Source organism: Coregonus clupeaformis, chromosome 12 (genome assembly GCF_020615455.1).
Source record: "Coregonus clupeaformis isolate EN_2021a chromosome 12, ASM2061545v1, whole genome shotgun sequence".
Taxonomy (NCBI): domain Eukaryota; kingdom Metazoa; phylum Chordata; class Actinopteri; order Salmoniformes; family Salmonidae; genus Coregonus; species Coregonus clupeaformis.
In genome coordinates this window covers 34,017,053-34,039,390 of record NC_059203.1, presented here as the reverse complement: position 1 = coordinate 34,039,390, position 22,338 = coordinate 34,017,053, and the positions used below count along the sequence as shown (strand labels likewise).

At 43.7% G+C, this 22,338-nt stretch overlaps 2 protein-coding genes across 3 annotated transcripts in view; both read right to left on the bottom strand.

Annotated features, from left to right (window-relative positions):
- Positions 1-1,016: 1,016 nt before the first annotated feature.
- On the bottom strand, positions 1,017-5,224 carry LOC121578635 (progonadoliberin-2-like). 2 transcript variants are annotated; one of them, XM_041893004.2, is made up of 4 exons: positions 5,049-5,224; positions 2,204-2,349; positions 2,014-2,097; positions 1,017-1,299 (listed from the first exon to the last, which is right to left on the bottom strand). In XM_041893004.2, exons 2-4 carry the CDS (start codon positions 2,339-2,341, stop codon positions 1,261-1,263), a joined length of 261 nt encoding a protein of 86 aa, XP_041748938.1. In that variant the 5' UTR covers positions 2,342-2,349; positions 5,049-5,224; the 3' UTR covers positions 1,017-1,260. The 2 variants fall into 2 exon arrangements, with proteins under 2 accessions (XP_041748938.1, XP_041748939.1); XM_041893005.1 differs by lacking the exon at positions 5,049-5,224 and adding an exon at positions 4,125-4,159.
- Positions 5,225-11,453: 6,229 nt separating this feature from the next.
- Positions 11,454-22,338, bottom strand: part of LOC121578040 (receptor-type tyrosine-protein phosphatase alpha) — a 28,036-nt gene continuing 17,151 nt past the window's right edge. The window contains 5 exon segments of the mRNA XM_041892092.2: positions 11,454-13,427; positions 17,519-17,654; positions 17,742-17,893; positions 18,440-18,520; positions 18,522-18,566. Of these exon segments, the coding sequence (XP_041748026.2) occupies positions 13,353-13,427; positions 17,519-17,654; positions 17,742-17,893; positions 18,440-18,520; positions 18,522-18,566 (489 nt within the window). The 3' untranslated portion in view covers positions 11,454-13,352.

Genomic DNA, 22,338 nt, shown 5'->3' with positions numbered 1-22,338 from the left:
CTGCTCATTTGTACTTTCAAATCATGTTTTCAAAAGAGGTATTGTTACTCTATATATACTGAACAAAAATATAGACGCAACATGCAACAATTTCCAAATGTTTACTGAGTTACAGTTCATATAAGGAAATCAGTTAATTTAAGTAAATTCAATAAGGCCTAATCTATGGATTTCACATGACTGGGCAGGGGCGCAGCAATGGGTGGGTCTGGGAGGCCATAGGCCCACCCACGTTGGAGCCAGGCTGATCCATGGGGAGCCAGGCCCAGCCAATCAGAATGAGTTTTTCCCCACAAAAGGGCTTTATTACAGACAGAAATACTCCTCAGCACCCCAATCCCGTGGTCTTCGGTTGTGAGGCCGGTTGGACGTACTGCCAAATTCTCGAAAAAGACATTGGCGGTTCCTTATGGTGGAGATATGAACTTTCAATTCTCTGGCAACAGCTCTGGTGGACATTCTGGCAGTCAGCATGCCAATTGCACACTCCCTCAAAACTTCAGACATCTGTGGCATTGTGTTGTGTGACAAAACTGCACATTTTAGAGAGGCCTTTTATTGTCCCAAGCACAAGGTGCACCTGTGTAATGATCATGCTGTTTAATCAGCTTCTTGATATGCCACACCTGTCAGGTGGATGGATTATCTTGGCAAAGGAGAAATGCTCACTAACAGGGAAGTAAACCAATTTGTGCACAACATTTTAGAGAAATAAGCTTTTTGTTTGTGTGGAAAATTTCTGGGATCTTTTATTTCAGCTCATGAAACATGGGACCAACACTTTGCATGGTGCGTTTATATTTTTGTTCAGTAATATAATATAATATGCCATTTAGCAGACGCTTTTATCCAAAGCGACTTACAGTCATGTGTGCATTAATTTTTACGTATGGGTGGTCCCGGGGATCGAACCCACTACCCTGGCGTTACAAGCGCCATGCTCTACCAATTGAGCTACAGAGGACCACACCTATTATTTTATTTGAATCAAATCAATTGAAGAGGACAAAGATGAAGACATTAATAACAAAATAGATACTTTATTACAGGAAATGGCATGTGTATGATGTTACATCTGTAATTGAGTCTACAGCAGAAAAAAGGGACAATAAAGAGGGTGCAAGGGTAAAGGAGTGATGCTACATTATTATCAAAATGGATAAACCACAAAATTGGATCAAAGGACATAAGATTAAAATAGAGGTCATATGAAATAAACAGATAGACAAGGAAGGATTTAAGTCAACCACAGTTGATAGGTTACTTTCTCTTCTCGAATTCTCTGGCCAGAGCATCCAACTGCAAAGAGAGTAACACCACATGAAGACATGAATTACATGTGCAATATATGTTTTTCCTCCACTATTCACCCCCCCCCCCCTTTTATTATTCTCCTTTGACACAGGCATTCAGTAGGGCACAACATTAAAGGGTGGCAGGTAGTCCAGCGGTTGGAGCATTGGGCCAGTAACTGAAAGGTCACTGGTTCAAATACCCGAGCAGTCAAGGTGAAAAAGATGTCCATGTGTCCTTGAACAAGGCATTTAGCCCTAATTTGCTCCAGGGGTGCCATACTACTATGGCTGACCCTGTAAAACAACACATTTCGCTGTATGTGACAACGAAACATATTATTATGGAACGTTCAGATAGAAATACATTATGTACAATAAACATGCCTCTCTGACACATTGAATAAGGATTCAAATTCCCTGGCCTATATGAATGCCACCTGATACATTATCATTACATTACTGTACTACTGCCTTCCCGCCCTTACAAAAATAGATTGCTGTTTTGAAACTGCAGTAAAAGTGCAGTAACTGCAGTCGACTGTGGTATTTTGGATACAGAATAACTGCACTCTAACTGCAGTTACACTGCAAAATTACTGCAGTAAATTTTTTTTGTCATTTTGGACGTAGTATTTGCTGCATACTGCAGTTATACTGCACTCTAACTGCAGTTATACTTCACTTTGACTTTTTTTCGTAAGGGCGCCCCTGCACTCACAAGAATGTTCTTAAGGATGTTCCTTCGCTGTGGTCTCAGGTAGCTGCATTCTCCTGCCTCACAGAGTTTAATCTCCTCTGAAATCTGAGAGAGAGAGATAATAGAATGATTGTGACACAAATGGCTACTGTGTGTTTTACGCAGATGTAATATCTATTTGAGTCATTGCGATTGTAGTACTGTGACCCACCTCAGAGGTGGTAAATGAGTCCAGTTCCCTCTTTCCTCCTGGGTACCAGCCATGGGACCAGTGCTGGGAGGAGGACAGCTGAGCTCCCAGACACAGCAGCAGCCCCAGCATCAACACCAGCCTAGCCACACTCACCATCACTGGAGCTGGAGAGAGAGGGATGGAGAGATGTAAGGAGCGGGAGGGTGTGGGTAAGAGAGCATGAGACACCTGTCAGGCATGCACACCTTTCACAAGGAAAGAAAGGGAGGGATGGGGGATCATTATTCATGCCTCGGGAACGAGAGAAAGTGATAGAGAGGGGGGAGAATACTGTGAAGACCCTAGAGCTCTCAAGGGAATTAATTCACTTGGAACTACATGCTTGCCTTAGTCTCGTAAACCTGACCCTAGGCAACAGCAGTGGTGGAAAAAGTACTAAATTGTCATACTTTAATAGAAAATGACTCAAGTAAAAATGAAAGTCACCCAGTAAAATACTACTTGAGTAAAAGTAAAGTAAATATACTTAAGTATCAAAAGTAAAAGCATAAACCATTTCAAATGCCTTCTTTTATTTTATTTTATTGACGGATAGCCAGGGGCACACTCCAACACTCAGACATCATTTACAAGCGAAGCATTTGTGTTTAGTGAGTCCACCACATCAGAGACAGTAGGGATGACAAGGGATGTTGTCTTGATAAGTGTGTGAATTGGACCATTTTTCTGTCAAAATGTAACTAGTACTTTTGGGTGTCAGGGAAATTGTATGGAGTAAAAAGTACATTATTGTCTTTAGGAATGTAGTGAAGTAAAAGTAAAAGTTGTCAAAAATATCAACAGTAAAGTACAGATACCCCAAAAAACGACTTAAGTAGTACTTTAAAGTATTTTTACTTAAGTACTTTACACCACTGGGCAACAGTAGCATTGGATACCTTGTGGGAGGCAACCGTCTGTCTAGGGAGACTATGCTTGCCTTGGGGTTAGACAACCGGGGGTTGAACATCCTCTGTGGCCGTACCTACTGCTACATGGTCGCTACATTGGTGTCAAAAGTGTGACGGCGGCTTCTGATCTGCCAGGCAAATGAGGGTAATTATTCAAATCTTAGTGAAGAGGCACAATTGGAGAGGCAAACAGCAAAAAGCAACAACAAGCCTTAAAGTTTTTTTGTGTGCAGCTCATAACTTCATTTTATGCACGATAAATATTTAATCCAATACATTAATCATATTTATACACGGGGAAAAAAATCTCCACAAACAAATACAGTGAAGTTCATAGACCATAATTGGTTAAAGAAAATTGTGATAAATAAAAAAGTATACCAGTTTCATTTAAGGACCAAAGGATTGACAGCAGTCCCATATAGATTGCAAAATAGTTAGGAAGAGATTTTTGACGTACCGATTCCATGGCAAGTGGTTTATGAACTGATACGCAAAACGAAGCCGGATTCAAAACTTGAATTTTTCAATTTAAATTATTATACAAAATTCTTGCTACCAATAGAATGTTATTTATATGGGGGATACAATCTTCCCAGCTCTGCAGATTTTGCTGCGAAGAGACAGAATCATTAGATAATTTGTTTTGGTACTGTCCATTTGTAGCTTGTTTTTGGTCACAGGTCCAGGAATGCAGATAGCACTACTGGGTGATCAATTGATCAATAATATAATAATACTTTTAGCAAAAATGTTTATTTTTAATTTACAATCTGTAGTAACAATGAGAATAGAAGGGTTCAGAACTTTTGTGAAACATCACAGTCCAGTTAAAAAATATATGGCAAATAGAAATCCAATATTAAGTGTTAAGAGATAGATGGGAGGGGTTGGGGGTTGGGACTAATAACAACTAATAACAACAAGATAACTCATGTAAAACATACTGTGTCCATAATAAGTATATATATGTTTATGTTTTGTTTTACCCCATATGTAACTCTGTGTTGTTTTTATCGCACTGCTTTGCTTTATCTTGGCCAGGTCGCAGTTGTAAATGAGAACTTGTTCTCAACTGGCTTACCTGGTTAAATAAAGGTGAAATAAAAATAAATAAAAATAGGTTATAGGTTGAGAACTTTTGTGAAAGAGCACAGTTTGAAAGATATGGCATATAGAAGCAAACCGGATGGACATCATGAAAATGATCGGAGAGGTTGAGGGTAGAGGAAGTTCAGGAGTAAAAACAAACAAAATAGAACTATTGTAAAATTGACTGTCCATAAAATGTATATAGTATGTATATGCTGGAAGTAGAGGCCTAAGCGTTGTTGTTCACTAGTTTACTCCAATTAGGGGAGGGGTGGTGGGGTTGGAAAGTAATTAAGGAAACTATATTTAAAAAAAGGATGTGTATATATATGTATGTATATGTATGTGTATATGTATGTATGTACATATATATTAGCGAAAAAAATATATGGGGGATTGGAAGTGATGCAGACAATTACATTGATGGAAGTTACAATCTATCTGCAATATTAAAGCTGATCTACCCCCTAATTTAAATTTTTTTTAAAAAATAAAATAAGATATACAGTAAAGTTCACAGTGGGTTTCAAATATCAGTTTCTCATTGGCAATTGTTGTGGTAATTTCTTCTCAAGATTCCACTTAGAAAGGCACGTTAACAGTGTAATGTTAGGATGTTTTAAAAACGTCTAACTCCAAAATATATTCTGGTACTGCCACCACTCATTCACCATACAATGGAACCAATAAATGTAGCTGTCTATGGGTTTAATGTATACTTCATACAAAGCATCAAACCTAAAGGAAATGCTAAAATTCTTTCCAAGAGCTAACTTTTTAACCCATTGATACCAAATAGCAAAAATCATAGCAATCCTTACCTTAGATCCTCAGTCTGATAATACCTGTTGTATGGAATCGGTTATCACTGTTGATGTCCACCAAGTCTGTCTATGTGTGCTCGCTGTTCACTTCTGCCTATTATTAACCTGTTGGTATCCAGCAACTCAGTGACAAATCACTTTTCCTGAGGCGACGATGAGTGTTGTAAGCCTCCTCTTCCTCCTCAATTTATGTCCCCACCTCAAATGCCCCTACTACCCTCCCCTCCCCTCCCTCACCCTACCCCCCCTCGCCCCGCCCATCGCTGACCCCATTGCTCCTTTCCCTCCCAGCGGTCAGCTCAGCGGTGTTTAGGGATGTGGGGTGTGCGTAAGATCCGCTCAATTCCAATTATCATCTCCAAATAGTCCTGACCTCCCCTGGGATGTTCGTCCTGTCTGTACATAATACCCCCCCCCCTCCCACCTCCCCACCCCCCTCCATTACACCCCCCAGCCAGCCTGCTCCCAGCCACCAAAATCAATACATTGACGTGGTTTACTATAAACATCATGCGGTTGGATGAATCCCGTTCTGTCACTTCATGACTTTCTCACATCTTCTTTACACATCACGTTCATGGAAACATTTATTGGAAGACACATTTCAACTGGACTGATTCAGATTTTGTCAGTTGCGTTCAGATTGTGTCAATTGCATTCATATTTCAGAACTGTGGAGGACACAGACAATCTGACAAAACCTGAGACTAACGAAGATTGAACACATCGAATCTTCAATGTTTCTCAACCTTGTTATATCAGGGACCGGCAAGCTATGGTCCTTACTTTACCAGGGACTGGCAACCGGTTGTCCTTCCTGCTTAGAGGGACACCTACAACTAGCACTTGAGAACTGACAAATTGGTGTAATTTCGCTAACAGTCTGTGGGACCGGTCAACAACATCCCAGGGTCCAGTGTTGGTTTGCAGACCGGGGGTTGAGGATCACTGACCTAGGCCAAATCCCATTTCCTCTGTATTTTCCCCTGCTTAAAGTGGTGCTGTGGCCTGTCACGCGCCCTCCATCACACCCGAGTGACCGCCAGGACACTTTGACCATGGGGACACCGGATGACAAGCAAACACGACCACGGGTAAACACACCAGCCGCCACCATCTCTCTCTATTCCAGTCTGACAGGCCTTTTTGACTTGGGTGAGGGGGTATCAATTGGGGACTGGCAAATGTTAATGTTTAAAATGCATAGGGGTGTTCCTATCGGGCGGTTGATTGACAGTGTGTCTTCTTGCCGTTGACTTAGTTAATCTGCTGACTGACACGGGGATGCCAGCACGAGGGGGGTGCAGGAAGCAGGAGGACATGACGGAGCGCTGCATGAGTCACCGAGGAGAATTCGTCTCGCCCGCCAAACCTTCCTGAGATGCGGCCCGCGAACGGAAGCGGAGAACCTGGGCCGTATTCACAAAATGTCTTAGAGTAGGTTCAGTTGATCTAGGATCACTTTTGCCTTTTAAACCATAATGAATAGGGGGGACCTGATCCTAGATCAGCACTCCTACTCTTAGACGCTGTGAATAGGGGCCTTGGACCTTATCAAGGGTGTGGGACGGTCAAGTTGGATCTTGCAGAGATGGACACTTCCAGTCCTGGAGAGGGCTGTAGCAGGGTGTGTAGGCTTTTGTTCCAGCCCAGCGCTAACACACCTGATTTAGCTAATCACTAATTCTAATCTTCAGATTAGACCATGATTAGTTGGATCAGCACTGCGAGTGGCCTTCCAGGCAGGGGCGTCATGCACCCCAAAAATCTAAGGGGGGCACAAAGTATGTAAGGATGGCTGGGTGGTGGAAGTTGGAGAAATTAGAATTTTTCCTGAAAGTATTTTCCTGCAACCTAGTCATAATCATTATGCTTACTTCTGTCAAAAATATGTTTATTTTTCTGCATATCTAAGCATACCTCGAACTGTCTAGTGGTTATATTTTTAAAGAAACTAAATATGATTCTCTGTATCTCTGCTAAAATCTGGGTAAGAGATTGAAAGGAATGTGAGTCTTATCAGTACATTTAGTTATTGCTCGCTTTTCTAAAGTTTACCAACCTTGCCAGCAGGCATGCCAGCTAAATTAGACAAGCTAGCTACTCTAACTTGATTGATAGCCTGAAATGGCTTCTTGGTAGCTAGTTACGAGGTTGGGAACCTATCTGGGCTAGCTAAAGCCAACTTCATAAAATTGCTAGGTTGCTAGTAGTATTAGAGAAACAAAAACAAAACATATATTTGTCCTGTTTAAAAATGTGAGGGGACCATGCCTCTGTGGGCATGACGCCTCTGCTTCCAGGTCCAGAATCCTCCCATCCCTGCAGGACTAGCTTCAATCAAGTGCTTACTCCAAGCTGTAGAATCTAGATAATGTATTATCTGGTTATGGACCACAGGAGGTTGGTGGCATCTTAATTGGGGAGGACGGGCTCGTTGTAATGGCTTGAGTGGAATCAGTGGAATGGTATCAAATACATCAAACACATGGTTTCCATGTGTTTGATGCCATTCCATTCACTGTTCCAGCCATTATTAAGTGCTGTCTTCCCCTCAGCAGTCTCCAATGTTATGGACTATTATAACATTCAAATATTGTTTCTATCGCTGTCTTTACACACATTCCAACACAACCCCTGCTGCAGTGGGTAATGTAATGAGAAATGCAGCATGAATATTTGATTGAGGGTAAGGGTTAAACTCTTAACTGAAAAGCAAGTCCAGACAAACCCTCAATAACAGTGCATAACCTGGATGTGCATTGGGGCACATATCAGTCATCATCATGCAGTGTAATTAGTCTCAGAACAGGGTTGTGTTCAGTAGGGAGAAATCATTTCGAAATGGCATTAAAATGGGGAGGCCTGTCCTTCTCAAATCACAGATTTCCATTTTCCATTATAAAAAGTTTTGCTGTGACTTGCCCTACTGAACAGAACACATGTTAGAAGACTTGGTTCAATTCCAGTATTGAAGATAATAGTATCAATGTTGGGATTGGTGTTACTACTGAACATCAGATTTCACCAGATAATGCTGTAGGTAATAAACAAATAACACAAAATCTCAAGCATTTTATTAGGTTTAAACAATATCTTGCTTAGAAAGGCCATTTGGCATTATATAATTATATATAATTTTATAATATATATAATTATATATACATATATTCAATTTATTTTTTATAACAAAACACTAGAAAACAAAACAGATGCAAATAAAATATAGGATTTTCTTAAAACAATAATAATACCAAATTAAAAATAGCAAGAAAAACACAAAATATCTCATTCATCTCTAAATGGTCCCAGTACAGTTAATGTACAAAAAAATAAAACATAAACTAAAAAGCAAGGCAGCAGACAGGAATGAAATATAAATAACCCTACATTATGTTCAGAAGGGAGTGGGGCAGTGCCGGATATAGGGGAGACCAAACCAGCCCAAGGGGCAAATAGAACAAGAGAGGGAGAAGAAGGAGATGGGAGTTAAGGGAAAAAGAGAGAGAGATCTTTGGGCACATCTAAGGGACAGCTAAACAGGATCAGGAGGAGAAAGACAGGTTTAAGTGGTGGGAGAGACAGAGAGAGACATATTTAGTGGTGGGAGAGACAGAGAGAGACAGGTTTAAGAGGTGGGAGAGACAGAGAGAGACAGATTTAGGGGTGGGAGAGACAGAGAGAGACAGATTTAGGGGTGGGAGAGAGAGAGACAGGTTTAAGAGGTGGGAGAGAGAGACAGGTTTAAGAGGTGGGAGAGACAAAGAGAGACAGGTTAAGAGGTGGGATCGACAGAGAGTGACAGGTTTAGGGGTGAGAGAGCTTTAGGGATGGAAGAGAGAGACAGGTTTAAGGGTGGGAGAGACAAGTTTAGAGGTGGGAGAGACCGAGAGAGACTGGTTGAACCCTAAGAAGACGAGTTTAGGGGTGGGAGAGATGGAGAGAGACTGGTTGAACCCTAAGAAGCCCCACTCCTCCAGTCTGTCTCGCTCTCTTTCTCTGAAGAAAGGTGTGCCCTGTTGCTCAGACAGGGACATTACATTACTGGGGTGTTGCGTCACATTTCTATTGGCAGCCAGCAGGGGTGTGGAACAAGGGCCCAGATGCACCTAGCTGTCCTCTGTAATAACCAGTAAACAATGCCATTGTGATTTGTGGTTGGAGTAACTCAGGGTAGAGTACCCGACAAGGGACCACAATGAAGGAATAGTCAAGGGTCCAGCACTTCAGTGGAATGGAATGAAGACATGGAGCCAAAACAAAGCTGGTTCAAAACAAAGGAATGGAGTTGGATTGGAATGGAACCCGGCGTTAGAGCATGAAATGGAAAGGAAGCTGGTGGAGCATGAATTTGAACAGGAGAATAAAAGGCCCTGATCTTGGTCTCTGTGTTACAAAGCCAAGCGACTGCTACGGCTTTAGGGTCTTTGTCGATAAAGTTATCTACAACGGCTAAAAATAGTAGTGGGAAGGGGAGGGGCCAAATAGATGTACTAATCTGTAGGGTGATACTGGTTTACCAAGCGTCTATACACCTACACTCAATCAACTCCCAGAGGGAGAGGTGCAGTGAACTTATTTTTCATATAAAATCAACCTGTGAGGCACTTTCTAGAGTAAAGCCTTAAGTCACTAGGGTTGGGTGTTGGCACAGTGTCGTTGGGGACAGGTGATTACATTCAGCAAACCTTCTGGCTCAAGAGAAGAGTAAAAGCCTCGCTTCTCCACACACACCAACGCCCACCCTGACGATTACAAAGATCCGACACAACCAAACATCCAGGAAGGAAAACAAAACGGCACCAATCGTAACACACGGGCACTTGAGATGCTTTGGAATGGAACACGGTCTGAAATGACGTTGACAGTATTTAAGTGACTGGTCTAAGTGAGACATCCGGTTTGAAGATCTCTAACTAGCTATCCATGTCCTGTGGTTTAACCCAAGAGAACCAGTCAGAACTAGATGCCTAACTAGAGGCCATAACCAGAGTCTTTTAAAAGGCATCTTCAATGTTGACATTATGGTTGCAATTATTAATTTAATAAAAAATCCAGTTAAAAAAAAAACTCCTGGTTGGAGGATTTTTGGGAATCAGAAGGGAATAAGCTGCGAGGGAATCCTCCCACCTGGAATTCTTCAACCAAGATAAAAAATAAAATAATTTTGCAACCCTAGCTGCAAAGTCATTTACTATCTCTTGGTCATGTTACCCATCTGGCCTTTGCATCATTGGTTCTGATATTTTTTTAGGTGCAAATAGCACAAGCAATTCGAACAATCAACAATAACAACTTCTCAATACTGGTGCTTTTTTTGTGGAGTTTCAGAGACTATTTCTAATTTCCTGATCCCATATGATTCAAGCACGACAGAGCTGGATTGTGCTCCTTCCTTTCGGCCTATAATAATATATAAAGGGAGAAGCTAAACCAATCCATTCGAACTCCTGAACAGCAAGGGTTGGGCAGGTATTTTTCTACACACTGTGGGCTTTCCTTATGTCCTAATGACAAAACAACGCTAAACCTTTATGACCGGAAAAATAGGGCCATCTGTGTATAAGAGAATGCGTTTGGTATCGACTGGCTTGGCAGATCTCTAGCATACCTTTCAACCACAGGAGGTTGGTGGCACCTTAATTAGGGAGGACGGGCTCGTGGTAATGGCTGGAGCGGAATTCGTGGAATGGTATCAAATACATCAAACGCATGGTTTGACGCCATTCCATTTGTCTGTTCCGGCCATTGTTATGAGCCGTCCTCCCCTCAGCAGCCTCCTGTGATGTTAACTCCACAGACCAATGGAGAAACTGGGATCAACATGGCAGCTCTTATAATTGACCAATAATCCCCGATCACAACTGACAGCTAAAGCCTCATGTCAGTTACCCCTCATACACTCAAACCTTGCAGATATCAATTGAGTGGGGTGGTAGGGTTTGGGTTCACACATTAGTTCACAGGGAAGTGGGTGGGAATCATACACACTACACACCATACGGCATGCCCCCCACACACTATTATACTGTTTATTACAATCCTTTGAGGGCAATTGGTAGCTGTGATTGGCTAACGGACCAGGGGCAGGGTCAATTCCATTTGCACTCAACCAACTAAGTAGACAAACTGAAATGTAATTTATATACATTGAAAGAACCCGTACAGGAACCCACCCTCCCTGACAATTTTAAGTCATTTCCTGAGTTGACCAGGCAGAGATGGAATTGACCTCAACCTTGTTGCTAGCTAACTGACATTTACCTTTCATTACAATCGCAACTAAAGACCGAGGTACGCCCGAGGGTGGCCTCATCCACAAACCCATAGTGTGTGTTTCTAGCCAAGCTGTCCTTACAGGCAGCCATTCTGAAGAGGAAAAAAATCACTGCAAACATTCCATCATGTCACACGTTTTAGCAATAAAAGTACAAATTTATCAATTTGGGGGTGGGAGTATCAAAGCAACAGCATTAAAGTATAAAACATTCTTAGTTTTAGTGACATTGGAGTTGAATTATATTTCAATAAAACACTAACAGATAGACTTTCTAAATGGTGCAGATAGAAATAGAATGAATAGAGCAGACAATTTATATTCTATATGACAACCACATATGTTCTACACAATACATTTCTATCTGAACATTCTGTAACGTTTCATCACCCTGAATAGGCCCAAGTCGAAAAACAGAGAGAGAGGGGGGGTCTTCACATTTTGATGTCATCTTCTCAACCAACCTATACCAAAAAGAAATATACCCAATAGATTACAAACAAGTAAATGGAATGATACGTAAATAATAGATAGGAAATGTTTTCCCCCATTCTAATTGTAAGCAATTAAATATATGAAAACATACATAAGAATTGGTTCATTTCCATGATGCAACAAATGATAGGAAATGCACAGTAATTGCATGGTTACTATATTTTGAGATATATGGACATACACCCATAATCTACATAGTTTTATATATGGTCATTCTGAAATAATCATTATATTGTGGCAACATATGGACCTCATATACTCATCATTATTATGCAAAGGCTATTTTGAATGCATTGTCGGCCAAATCCTCAACACGCTCCTTACATTTCAATATACTTCAACTTCCCTAAACGTTCTACACACATAGAATCCTCTGTGACACCCAGCATGTGCATGTCCACCTAAATTACAGTGTTTCCTAGGTATTTGAACACAAACGCAGCAAAGCCACAATGTGTTGGACTGTGTGAGAGATATGTGGCTAGCTACACCATAGGCCTGCCTCTCAGGTGAAGAGTGGGCCCTAGGTACATATCTAGGATCAGCTCCCCAAATCCTAATCTTAACTATTAGTGAGGGAAACGCAAAACTGACCCAAGACCAGGGTCAAGGAGCAACTTTACTCTTCACCTGAGGAGACTGTTTGGCACACAGGGGAAACAGTGTCCCCCCTCCAGCCAGACTTTTCACGGCTCCCTTTTAAAAACACACACAAACAATCTGTTTGTGCTGTGAGAATTCAAATCGGCTCTGGGGTGCTACGCACTTGTGTAACGGTGGGTTTAGCAAATGCCATGACTCATTGGCCTCTGTGTGATCTGTGAACTCAACGGAAAACTAGTCGAAAGGGTTTGGACCATGTGATTAGCAAAGCCATCGTGGCCAATTCTGGATATGCTCCTGGCTAGCTGTAGCGTGTGTGCGTTCGTGTGAACAGATTAATTCTGATTGGCTGTGTAAATCTATTCCTCTGAGGTTGACCTATCAGCATTAAGTTGCAGCCTGAATCAGATGAAGCCATCAACCACGTAAGTCTCAGTCACTGAACTGTAAAAACCAAAAGACAAGAGAAATAAAAAAATACCAACACCATTCCCTCAATTCTCGATTTTTGACATAAGCCTCTAAAGCGTCCGATTTATATTCATATATATTTATATAAACCAATAAAATACATTATAAATGTCACCCTAAAAATGCAGCCAAAAAAAAAGGTCTTAAAAACAAAACAACAAAATGTGACAGGCTAAGTATATGTACATGATTGGGGGTTGTCTGGATGGGGAGCCATATTAACAAGATCAATATTACAAAATATTCAAGAAGGCATCTCTGATATTCACTCCCTCCGGTACACTGCAGCGCTGCACTTTGCTCTGTCACAAGACTTCCATTCCCTTTTCCTTCATGCACGCAGGCTGTCCAGTCATCTAAGCCTTAACCAGTTTCTTTGCTTCCGTCGGGTACGTGTGTGTTTGCTTTGTTTTTATGACTGTATATGGATGTCCGTCCCATGTGTGGGTCTGTCCCTACTTGAAGTTGGCATAGTCAGAAAAGGCATCAATATACTCCTGGACTACTTTGTAGCAGAACTCGTACTGCTCCTAAAACAGAGAGAGAGAGGAGAACATCACAATTATGATTATAAAGGATACTACTAACTATACAACCAAGATCAATTCATTTGCACACAAACGGAATTGCAAAACTATTCTAAGTCACTGAAAAAGTTGTGTTTTAAATGCTGTCCAAAAAGACAGTAGAGAAAATTGTGTATGTGAACAAAACCACACACACACACGCATACACAGTATCTCATTTGGCGGTGATCACATAAAAAGAGGAAGGAAACATGGGGGAAAAAGAAAGTGGACAGAGGTGAGTTTCTGACTGGGTGAGCCAAGAGCTCGTTGAGGAGTTTATACTTTCTTGTTTGTGTTTACATTTGTTGTTGACAACAAAGTTGGTATGGTAGCAATAGAGTCCAACCGATATTATCGGCCCATAATTCAACCGATAACCGATATTCAATAAATAGGATGAGTAAAGGGAATCTCATGCTTATCTGAACACTTGCGACCTTCTCATGATGTGTCATTATTGCAGGTAGCCTAGCGCTTAAGAGCGTTGGGCCAGTAACCGAAAGGCTGCTGGTTCGAATCCCCAAGCCGACTAGATGAAAAATCTGTTGATGTCGCTCTGGATAAGAGTGTCTGCTAAATGACTAAAATGTAAAAATAAATAAAAAATAAACGTCACAATGTATGAAATCAACATTTTAAGCATAGTTATTGGACAATTGCTCTTTTCAAATCAAATCAAATTTTATTTCTCACATGCGCCAAATACAAGCCCTTAACAATATCTTGAACTGCATTGTTGGTTAAGAAAATATTTACTAAATAAACTAAAGTAAAAAATAAAATAAAAACTAACACAATAAAACTAACGAGGCTATATACAGGGGGTACTGGTACCGAGTCAATGTGTGGGGGTACAGGTTAGTCGAGGTAATTTGTACATGTTGGTAGGGGTAAAGTGACTATGCATAGATAATAAACAGCAAGTAGCAGCAGTGTAAAAACAAAGGGGAGGGGGTCAATGTAAATAGTCCAGGTGGCCATTTGATTAATTGTTCAGCAGTCTTATGGCTTGGGGGTAGAAGCTGCTAAGGAGCCTTTTGGACCTAGACTTGGCGCTTCGGTACCGCTTGCCGTGCGGTAGCAGAGAGAACAGTCTATGACTTGGGTGACTGGAGTCTGACTATTTTTTGGGCCTTCCTCTGACACCGCCTAGTATATAGGTCCTGGATGGCAGGAAACTTGGCCCCAGTGAATTACTGGGCCGTACGCCCTCTGTAGCGCCTTAGGGTCCGATGCCGAGCAGTTGCCATACCAGGCGGTGATGCTACCGATGGATCTGGGGCTACTGAGGATCTGGGGACCCATGCCAAATCTTTTCAGTCTCCTGAGGGGGAAAAGGTGTTGTCGTGCACTCTTCACGACTGCCTTGGTGTGTTTGGACCATGATAGTTTGTTGGTGATGTGGACACCAAGGAACTTGAAACTCTCGACCCGCTCCACTACAGCCCTGTCGATGTGAACAGGGTCGTGTTCGGCCCTCCTTTTCCTGTAGTCCACGATCAGCTCCTTTGTCTTGCTCACGTTGAGGGAGAGGTTGCTGTCTCTTGCCTCCTCCCTATAGGGTGTCTCATCGTTGTCGGTGATCAGGCCTACCACTGTTGTGTCATCAACAAACTGAATGATGGTGTTGGAGTCGTGCTTGGCCACACAGTCGTGGGTGAACAGGGAGTACAGGAGGGAACTAAGCACGCACCCCTGAGGGGCCCCTGTGTTGAGGATCAGCGTGGCAGATGTGATGTTGCCTACCCTTACCACCTGAGGCGGACCGTCAGGAAGTCCAGGATCCAGTTGCAGATAGAGGTGTTTAGTCCCAGGGTCCTTAGCTTAGTGATGAGCTTTGTGGGCAGTAAATTGACCTGTTTAAAGGTCTTGCTTACATCGGCTACGGAGAGCGTGATCACACAGTCATCCGGAACAGCTGGTGCTCTCATGCATGTTTTAGTTTTGCTTGCTTTGAAGTGAGCATAAAAGGCATTTAGCTCGTCTGGTAGGCTCACATCACTGGGCAGCTCGCGGCTGGGTTTCCCTTTGTAGTCTGTAATAGTTTGCAAGCCCTGCCACATCCGACGAGCGTCAGAGCCGGTGTACTAGGATTCAATCTTAGTCCTGTATTGACGCTTTACCTGTTTGATGGTTCGTCTGAGGGCATAGCGGGATTTCTTATAAGCGCCCGGATTAGCGTCCCGCTCCTTGAAAGCGGCAGCTCTAGCCTTTAGCTCGGTGCAGATGTTACCTGTAATCCACGGCTTCTGGTTGGGATATGTACGTACGGTCACTGTGGGGACAAGGTCGTCGATGCACTTATTGATGAAGCCAGTGACTGAGGTGGTATACTCCTCAATGCCATTGGATGAATCCCGGAACATATTCCAGTCTGTGCTAGCAAAACAGTCCTGTAGTGTAGCATCTGCGTAATCTGACCACTTCCGTATTGAGCGAGTCACTGGTACTTCCTGCTTTAGTTTTTGCTTGCATATGTAACTCTGTGTTGTTGTTTTTATCGCACTGCTTTGCTTTATCTTGGCCAGGTCGCAGTTGTAAATTAGAACTTGTTCTCAACTGGCTTACCTGGTTAAATAAAGGTGAAGAAAAAAAAAAGGTCAGATTTGCCAAATGGAGGGCGAGAGAGAGCTTTGTATGCGTCTCTGTGTGTGGAGTAAAGGTGGTCTAGAGTTATTTTCCCTCTGGTTGCACGTGACATGTTGGTAGAAATGAGGTAAAACAGATTTAAGTTTGCCTGCATTAAAGTCCCCGGACCACTAGGAGCGCCGCTTCTGGATGAGCATTTTCTTGTTTGCTTATGGCTTTATACAGCTCGTTGAGTGCGGTCTTAGTACCAGCATCGGTTTGTGGTTGTAAATAGACGGCTACAAAAAATATTGATGAAAACTCTCTTGGTAGATAGTGTGGTCTACAGCTTATCATGAGGTACTCTACCTCAGACGAGCAATACCTAAAAACTTCCTTAATATTAGACATCGCGCACCAGCGGTTATTGACAAATAGACACATACCCCCACTCCTCGTCTTACCAGACGTAGCTGTTCTGTCCTGCCGATGCATGGAAAACCCAGCCATCTGTATATTATCCGTGTCGCCGTTCAGCCACGACTCGGTGAAACATATTACAGTTTTTAATCGTTGGTAGGATAGTCTTGAACGGAGATCATCCAGTTTATTCTCCAGTGATTGCACGTTGGACAATAGAACGGATGGTAGAGGCGGGTTACCCACTCACCGACAAATTCTCACAAGGCACCCCGATCTCCGCCCCCTGTATTTCCGTCTTTTCTTCAAACAAATGACGGGGATTTAGGCCCGGTCTTGGAGAAGCAGTATATCCTTCGCGTCGGACTCATTAAAGAAAAAATCTTCGTCCAGTTCGAGGTGAGTAATCGCTGTTCTGATATCCAGAAGCTCTTTTTGGTCATAAGAAACCGTAGCAGCAACATGTACAAAATAAGTTACAAACAATGCGGAAAAACACACAAAATAGCACAGTTGGTTAGGAGCCTGTAAAACGGCAGCCATCCCCTCCGGCGCCATTATCACAATGGATTGCAATTGATGAGAATTCAGTGTGGAAAAATTACACTTTTTCATTTCCCCGCTGTAAAAAGATATCGGAATCACTAAGTTTTGTCCCCCCCCAAAAATCGGCATCGGACCCAAAAAAATACATATCAAATCAAATATTGGTTGAGCTCTAGGTAGAAACTTTAGCCAGCACCGTTTTCACAATACTTTCCATATTTTTCACATAGGGGGACATTTAGCGTGAGCAATTGGCAGTGAGCAGTGATCGAAAAATAACCGTCAAATTTCCAAAATACAGGAAGGCATATTTATTCAATGCGAGTTCCTAAGCTTGCAACTCGCAATTGCATCACGTGCATTGTACAGTTGGCTAAACTCAGGTTGAATAATTGCATTATTATAACACACATCATTAAAGCTGAAATCCTTAATTGGTGAAACTGCAACATCCATTTGAGATAGTGTAACAGTCTGCATCATGTATCTAGGTGTTGCGTAACATAGTGTGTCCTCACCAGTGTCTGAACCATGTGGGGTCTCTGCAGCCGGAGGCTCTTGACGGTCTGGAAGACGTCCAGGATGGCCTCAGCCTTCACCCGCTCCAGGACCGTGCTCAGGGCACAGAAGGTCCCCGTCCGCCCCGCGCCCGCACTGACACACACACACAAAGGTTAGCTATGGTTAGGTACACGTACTCACAAAATATGATAAATTGTTAAAATGTTAGGTGTAGGTTACCTGCAGTGGACAGTTATTGGGTGGTTGCCAGATTGTTGCTGCTGCTTCTGGACCGCAGCGATGATGTTGATCATGCCCTTCCCGTCACTGGGGATGCCCACTTCTGGCCAGCCATGGAAATGGAACTGTCTCACCGTACGAGCCTTGTTCTCCTAAAGAGTGAGAAAGGAAAGAGTCAGACAGGAAGAGAGACACCCACCACCAGTGTTTCCCCTAGGGGGTTTTTCAGCAGCGGTGGCAAAGTTAGCGTAGGGGGGTAGTGGCAGTCTTATGCAGTGTTCTTATGCCATCTGAGTGACTCAAATATTATAACAAAATCAATGAGGGCCCCATGCAATTACATTTTTTGATTTTTTTTGGAATCCCTGACTGTCTAGTTTTTATTTAGGTAGTTGTTAGTTATTAGTATCATCTAAAATGATGATTAAAAAATATATTGCGCCATTATTTTTCTACATACTTTATACCTGGTTTTAGTCATTTAAGTTTACACTGAAAACTTTTTACCATCCTGATAAAAATAATATAGGGGTAAACACTGCCCACACATACAAACACACACTGAAGACACATAGAAGTGACAAATCGAATCTAGTTTACTTCTGCTTGGGGTGTGTGTGTGTGTGTGTGTGTGTGTGGAGAGTTTTGAATGGGTTATGTTGACTGCTAGTGTTTTTTGAGGCAGCCTCTGTCCTCACCCTGTTGTTGGTGACCAGGAGGTCTCTAACAGTGTAGCTCTCACTCTCCTCCTCCTTCTTCAGCTCAATGGAGATGTCCCCACACACCCATCACCCCATCACTGGGCCAGTACTGGGCACACTTCTCCTACAGAGAGAGAGAGGAAGGTAGATAGAGAGAGGCAGATAGAAAAAGATTAGCGAGAGACAGACACTCACAGACAGACAGACAAAGGTAGCCTGGCGGGTAGGAGCATTGAGCCAGTAACCGAAAGGTTGCTGGATCAAATCCCCGAGCTGACAAGGTAAAAATCTGTCGTTCTGTCGCTGAGCAAGGCAGTTAACCCACTGTTCCCCGGGCGCCGAAGACGTGGATGTCGAATAAGGCAGCACTCTGCACCTCTCTGATTCAGAGGGGTTGGGTTAAATGCGGAAGACACATATCAGTTGAATGCATTCAGTTGTAGGTTGTGTTTTCTCTAGCAGGAGGTAAGCTTGGCTTCTTATATGGTGTTGAGTAAAGCTTAAACCATGTATTTAGATTGTAGGTAGGTATTGTAGTTAGGTATTATAGGTAGTTTACTCAGGTAGTTATTGTAGGTAAGTATTGTATTCGGCGGACCCCGGCGAAGCACGAGGCTAGCCTACCCACTACTTGGACCAACAAAGCTAGCTAGCTAGCTAGCGGGTAGCTACTGGTAACTTTTAGCAACTGTGGTTAGTTGTTTCCAATGTTATTTCACGCTTAAGAGTACCTGTGATTGAGCCAGCTAGCTGCCACCATTCAGCTGTTTTTCTAACCTCATTATCCGAGGCATTAACGTTAGGTGGTTGGTAGCTGCTGTACTTAATTACAGCTACTGATTGCAGTCTGCCAGTTTGGCTTTATACATAGCTTGGGCTTTGTCGAGTAAGGCTTAAACTATGTATTTAGATTGTAGTTAGGTATTATAGGTAGGCATCGTGGGCTGTATATTATTAAGTAGTATAGGTAGGCATCGTGGGCTGTTGTGGGTAGTTGTTGTGTAGTTATTGTAGATTACTTTTGTAGTCGGCGGTGCCGGGTGTAGCACGAAGCTAGCTAGCTAACTCACCTCCTGGATTAGCTGGCGAGTAGCTATTAGCAACGGTAGCAACTAAAAACAATATCCTTTTAGCCAGCTACATTCGTTCGCAGCGACGCCGTTTTTTTCAAACAAAGTCAACACAGCAGCCATTGCTAGCTAGCCAACACTACCAGCTGGCTGTACTGTAGTAGCTAAATACAATATCTTTGTGCTAGCTAGCCAACGTTTAATCATTGCTGCGTTATGAAAGAACTAGACACGGACACGAATTATCTGTTTAGTGTGTTCACACCTATTGGTAGTTTGTTGTAACCAAGTATTGGTGCTAAACTGTGTGTTATTGGATGCTAGCATGCTAGTTAGCTATGGCGTCATAGTTAGCTAGCTGAATAAAGTAAGTTGAGTCTATTCATTGAAACATTGAACCGCTGTAGTTTACAACAATTCTAATTTCTAAAGTGGAAGTTGGGAGAGTTTTATTCGGGTGGTTCAGTGAAACAATTATAGTTTCTGAGGTGGAAGTTGGGAGAGTTATATTTTTTTGGTGAGGGAGGCCTGCTCTCTCCTTTCCCAGATGTTTAGTTCATTTCATTCCGATCTCCTCTGCATTATTGTAGCCATCTGCTGCAGCCTGTCAACTATGCCTCTGCCTATCCCTGTTCTCTCCTCTCCGCACAGGCTACACAAACGCCTCACACCGCGTGGCTGCTGCCTCTCTAACCTGGTGGTCCCTGCACTCACCACACACCTGGAGTTCCAGGTCTCAGGCAGCCTCTGGAACTGCCGTTCTGCCGCCAACAAGGCTGACTTCATCCCAGCCTATGCTACCCTCCAGTCCCTCGACTTCCTGGCGCTGACGGAAACATGGATTACCACTGTGTTCTCGCATACCCCGAGAGCATCTGGTCAGAGGGGTGGTGGCACAGGAATCCTCATCTCTCCCAAGTGGTCATTCTCAATTTTTCCCCTAACCCATCTGTCTATCTCCTCATTTGAATTCCACGCTGTCACAGTCACTAGCCCATTTAAGCTTAATATCCTTGTCATCTATCGCTCTCCAGGTTCCCTTGGAGAGTTCATCAATGAGCTTGACGCCTTGATAAGTTCCTTTCCTGAGGATGGCTCACCCTTCACAGTTTTGGGGGATTTCAACCTCCCTACGTCTACATTTGACTCATTTCTCTCTGCCTCCTTCTTTCCACTCCTCTCCTCTTTTGACCTCACCCTCACACCGTCCCCCCCTACTCACAAGGCACGCTCTCTCTCTCCCACTACTCTCTCCTCTTCCATCCTATCATCTCTTCCCTCTGCTCAATCCTTCTCCCTCCAATCTCCTGACTCTGCCTCCTCAACCCTCCTCTCCTCCCTTTCTGCATCCTTTGACTCCCTGTGTCCCCTATCCTCCCGGCCGGCTCGGTCCTCCCCTCCAGCTCCGTGGCTTGATGACTCATTGCGAGCTCACAGAACAGAGCTCCGGGCAGCGGAGCGGAAATGGAAGAAAACTAAACTCCCTGCCGACCTGGCATCTTTTCACTCCCTCCTCTCTACATTTTCTTCATCTGTTTCTGCTGCTAAGGCCACTTTCTACCACTCTAAATTCCAAGCATCTGCTTCTAACCCTAGGAAGCTCTTTGCCACATTCTCCTCACTTTGATACTGTGAACCATCAGATCCTCCTCTCCACCCTCTCCGAGCTGGGCATCTCCGGCGCGGCTCACTCCTGGATTGCGTCCTACCTGACCGGTCGCTCCTACCAAGTGGCGTGGCGAGAAGCTGTCTCCGCACCACGTGCTCTCACCACTGGTGTCCCCCAGGGCTCAGTTCTAGGCCCTCTCCTTTTCTCCCTATACACCAAGTCACTTGGCTCTGTCATATCCTCACATGGCCTCTCCTATCATTGCTACGCTGACGATACACAACTAATCTTCTCCTTTCCCCCTTCTGATAACCAGGTGGCGAATCGCATCTCTGCATGTCTGGCCGACATATCAGTATGGATGACGGATCACCACCTCAAGCTGAACCCTGGCAAGACGGAGCTGCTCTTCCTCCCGGGGAAGGACTGCCCGTTCCATGATCTCGCCATCACGGTTGACAACTCCGTTGTGTCCTCCTCCCAGAGTGCGAAGAGCCTTGGCGTGACCCTGGACAACACCCTGTCGTTCTCCGCTAACATCAAGGCGGTGACCCGATCCTGCAGGTTCATGTTCTACAACATTCGGAGAGTACGACCCTGCCTTACACAGGAAGCGGCACAGGTCCTAATCCAGGCACTTGTCATCTCCCGTCTGGATTACTGCAACTCGCTGTTGGCTGGGCTCCCTGCCTGTGCCGTTAAACCCCTACAACTCATCCAGAATGCCGCAGCCCGTCTGGTGTTCAACCTTCCCAAGTTCTCTCACGTCACCCCCCTCCTCCGCACACTCCACTGGCTTCCAGTTGAAGCTCGCATCCGTTACAAGACCATGGTGCTTGCCTATGGAGCAGTGAGGGGAACGGCACCTCCGTACCTTCAGGCTCTGATCAGTCCCTACACCCAAACGAGGGCATTGCGTTCATCCACCTCTGGCCTGCTGGCTCCCCTTCCTCTGCGGAAGCCTAGTTCCCGCTCAGCCCAGTCAAAACTGTTCGCTGCTCTGGCACCCCAATGGTGGAACAAGCTCCCTCACGACGCCAGGACAGCGGAGTCACTCACCACCTTCCGGAGACATTTGAAACCCCACCTCTTTAAGGAATACCTGGGATAGGATGAAGTAATCCTTCTACCCCCCCCCCCCCCCCCCCCCCCCACTGGCTATAGGGTGAATGCACCAATTTGTAAGTCGCTCTGGATAAGAGCGTCTGCTAAATGAC

Bases quoted from the DNA above. Each gene is read 5' to 3' on its own strand.
- LOC121578635 (XM_041893004.2), bottom strand. From the start codon at position 2,341: ATGGTGAGTGTGGCTAGGCTGGTGTTGATGCTGGGGCTGCTGCTGTGT. The intron at 2,098-2,203 runs GTGGGTCACAGT...TCTCTCTCTCAG, and splicing joins ACTCATTTACCACCTCTGAG to ATTTCAGAGGAGATTAAACT. The intron at 1,300-2,013 runs GTGAGTGCAGGG...CTCTCTTTGCAG, and splicing joins ACATCCTTAAGAACATTCTT to TTGGATGCTCTGGCCAGAGA.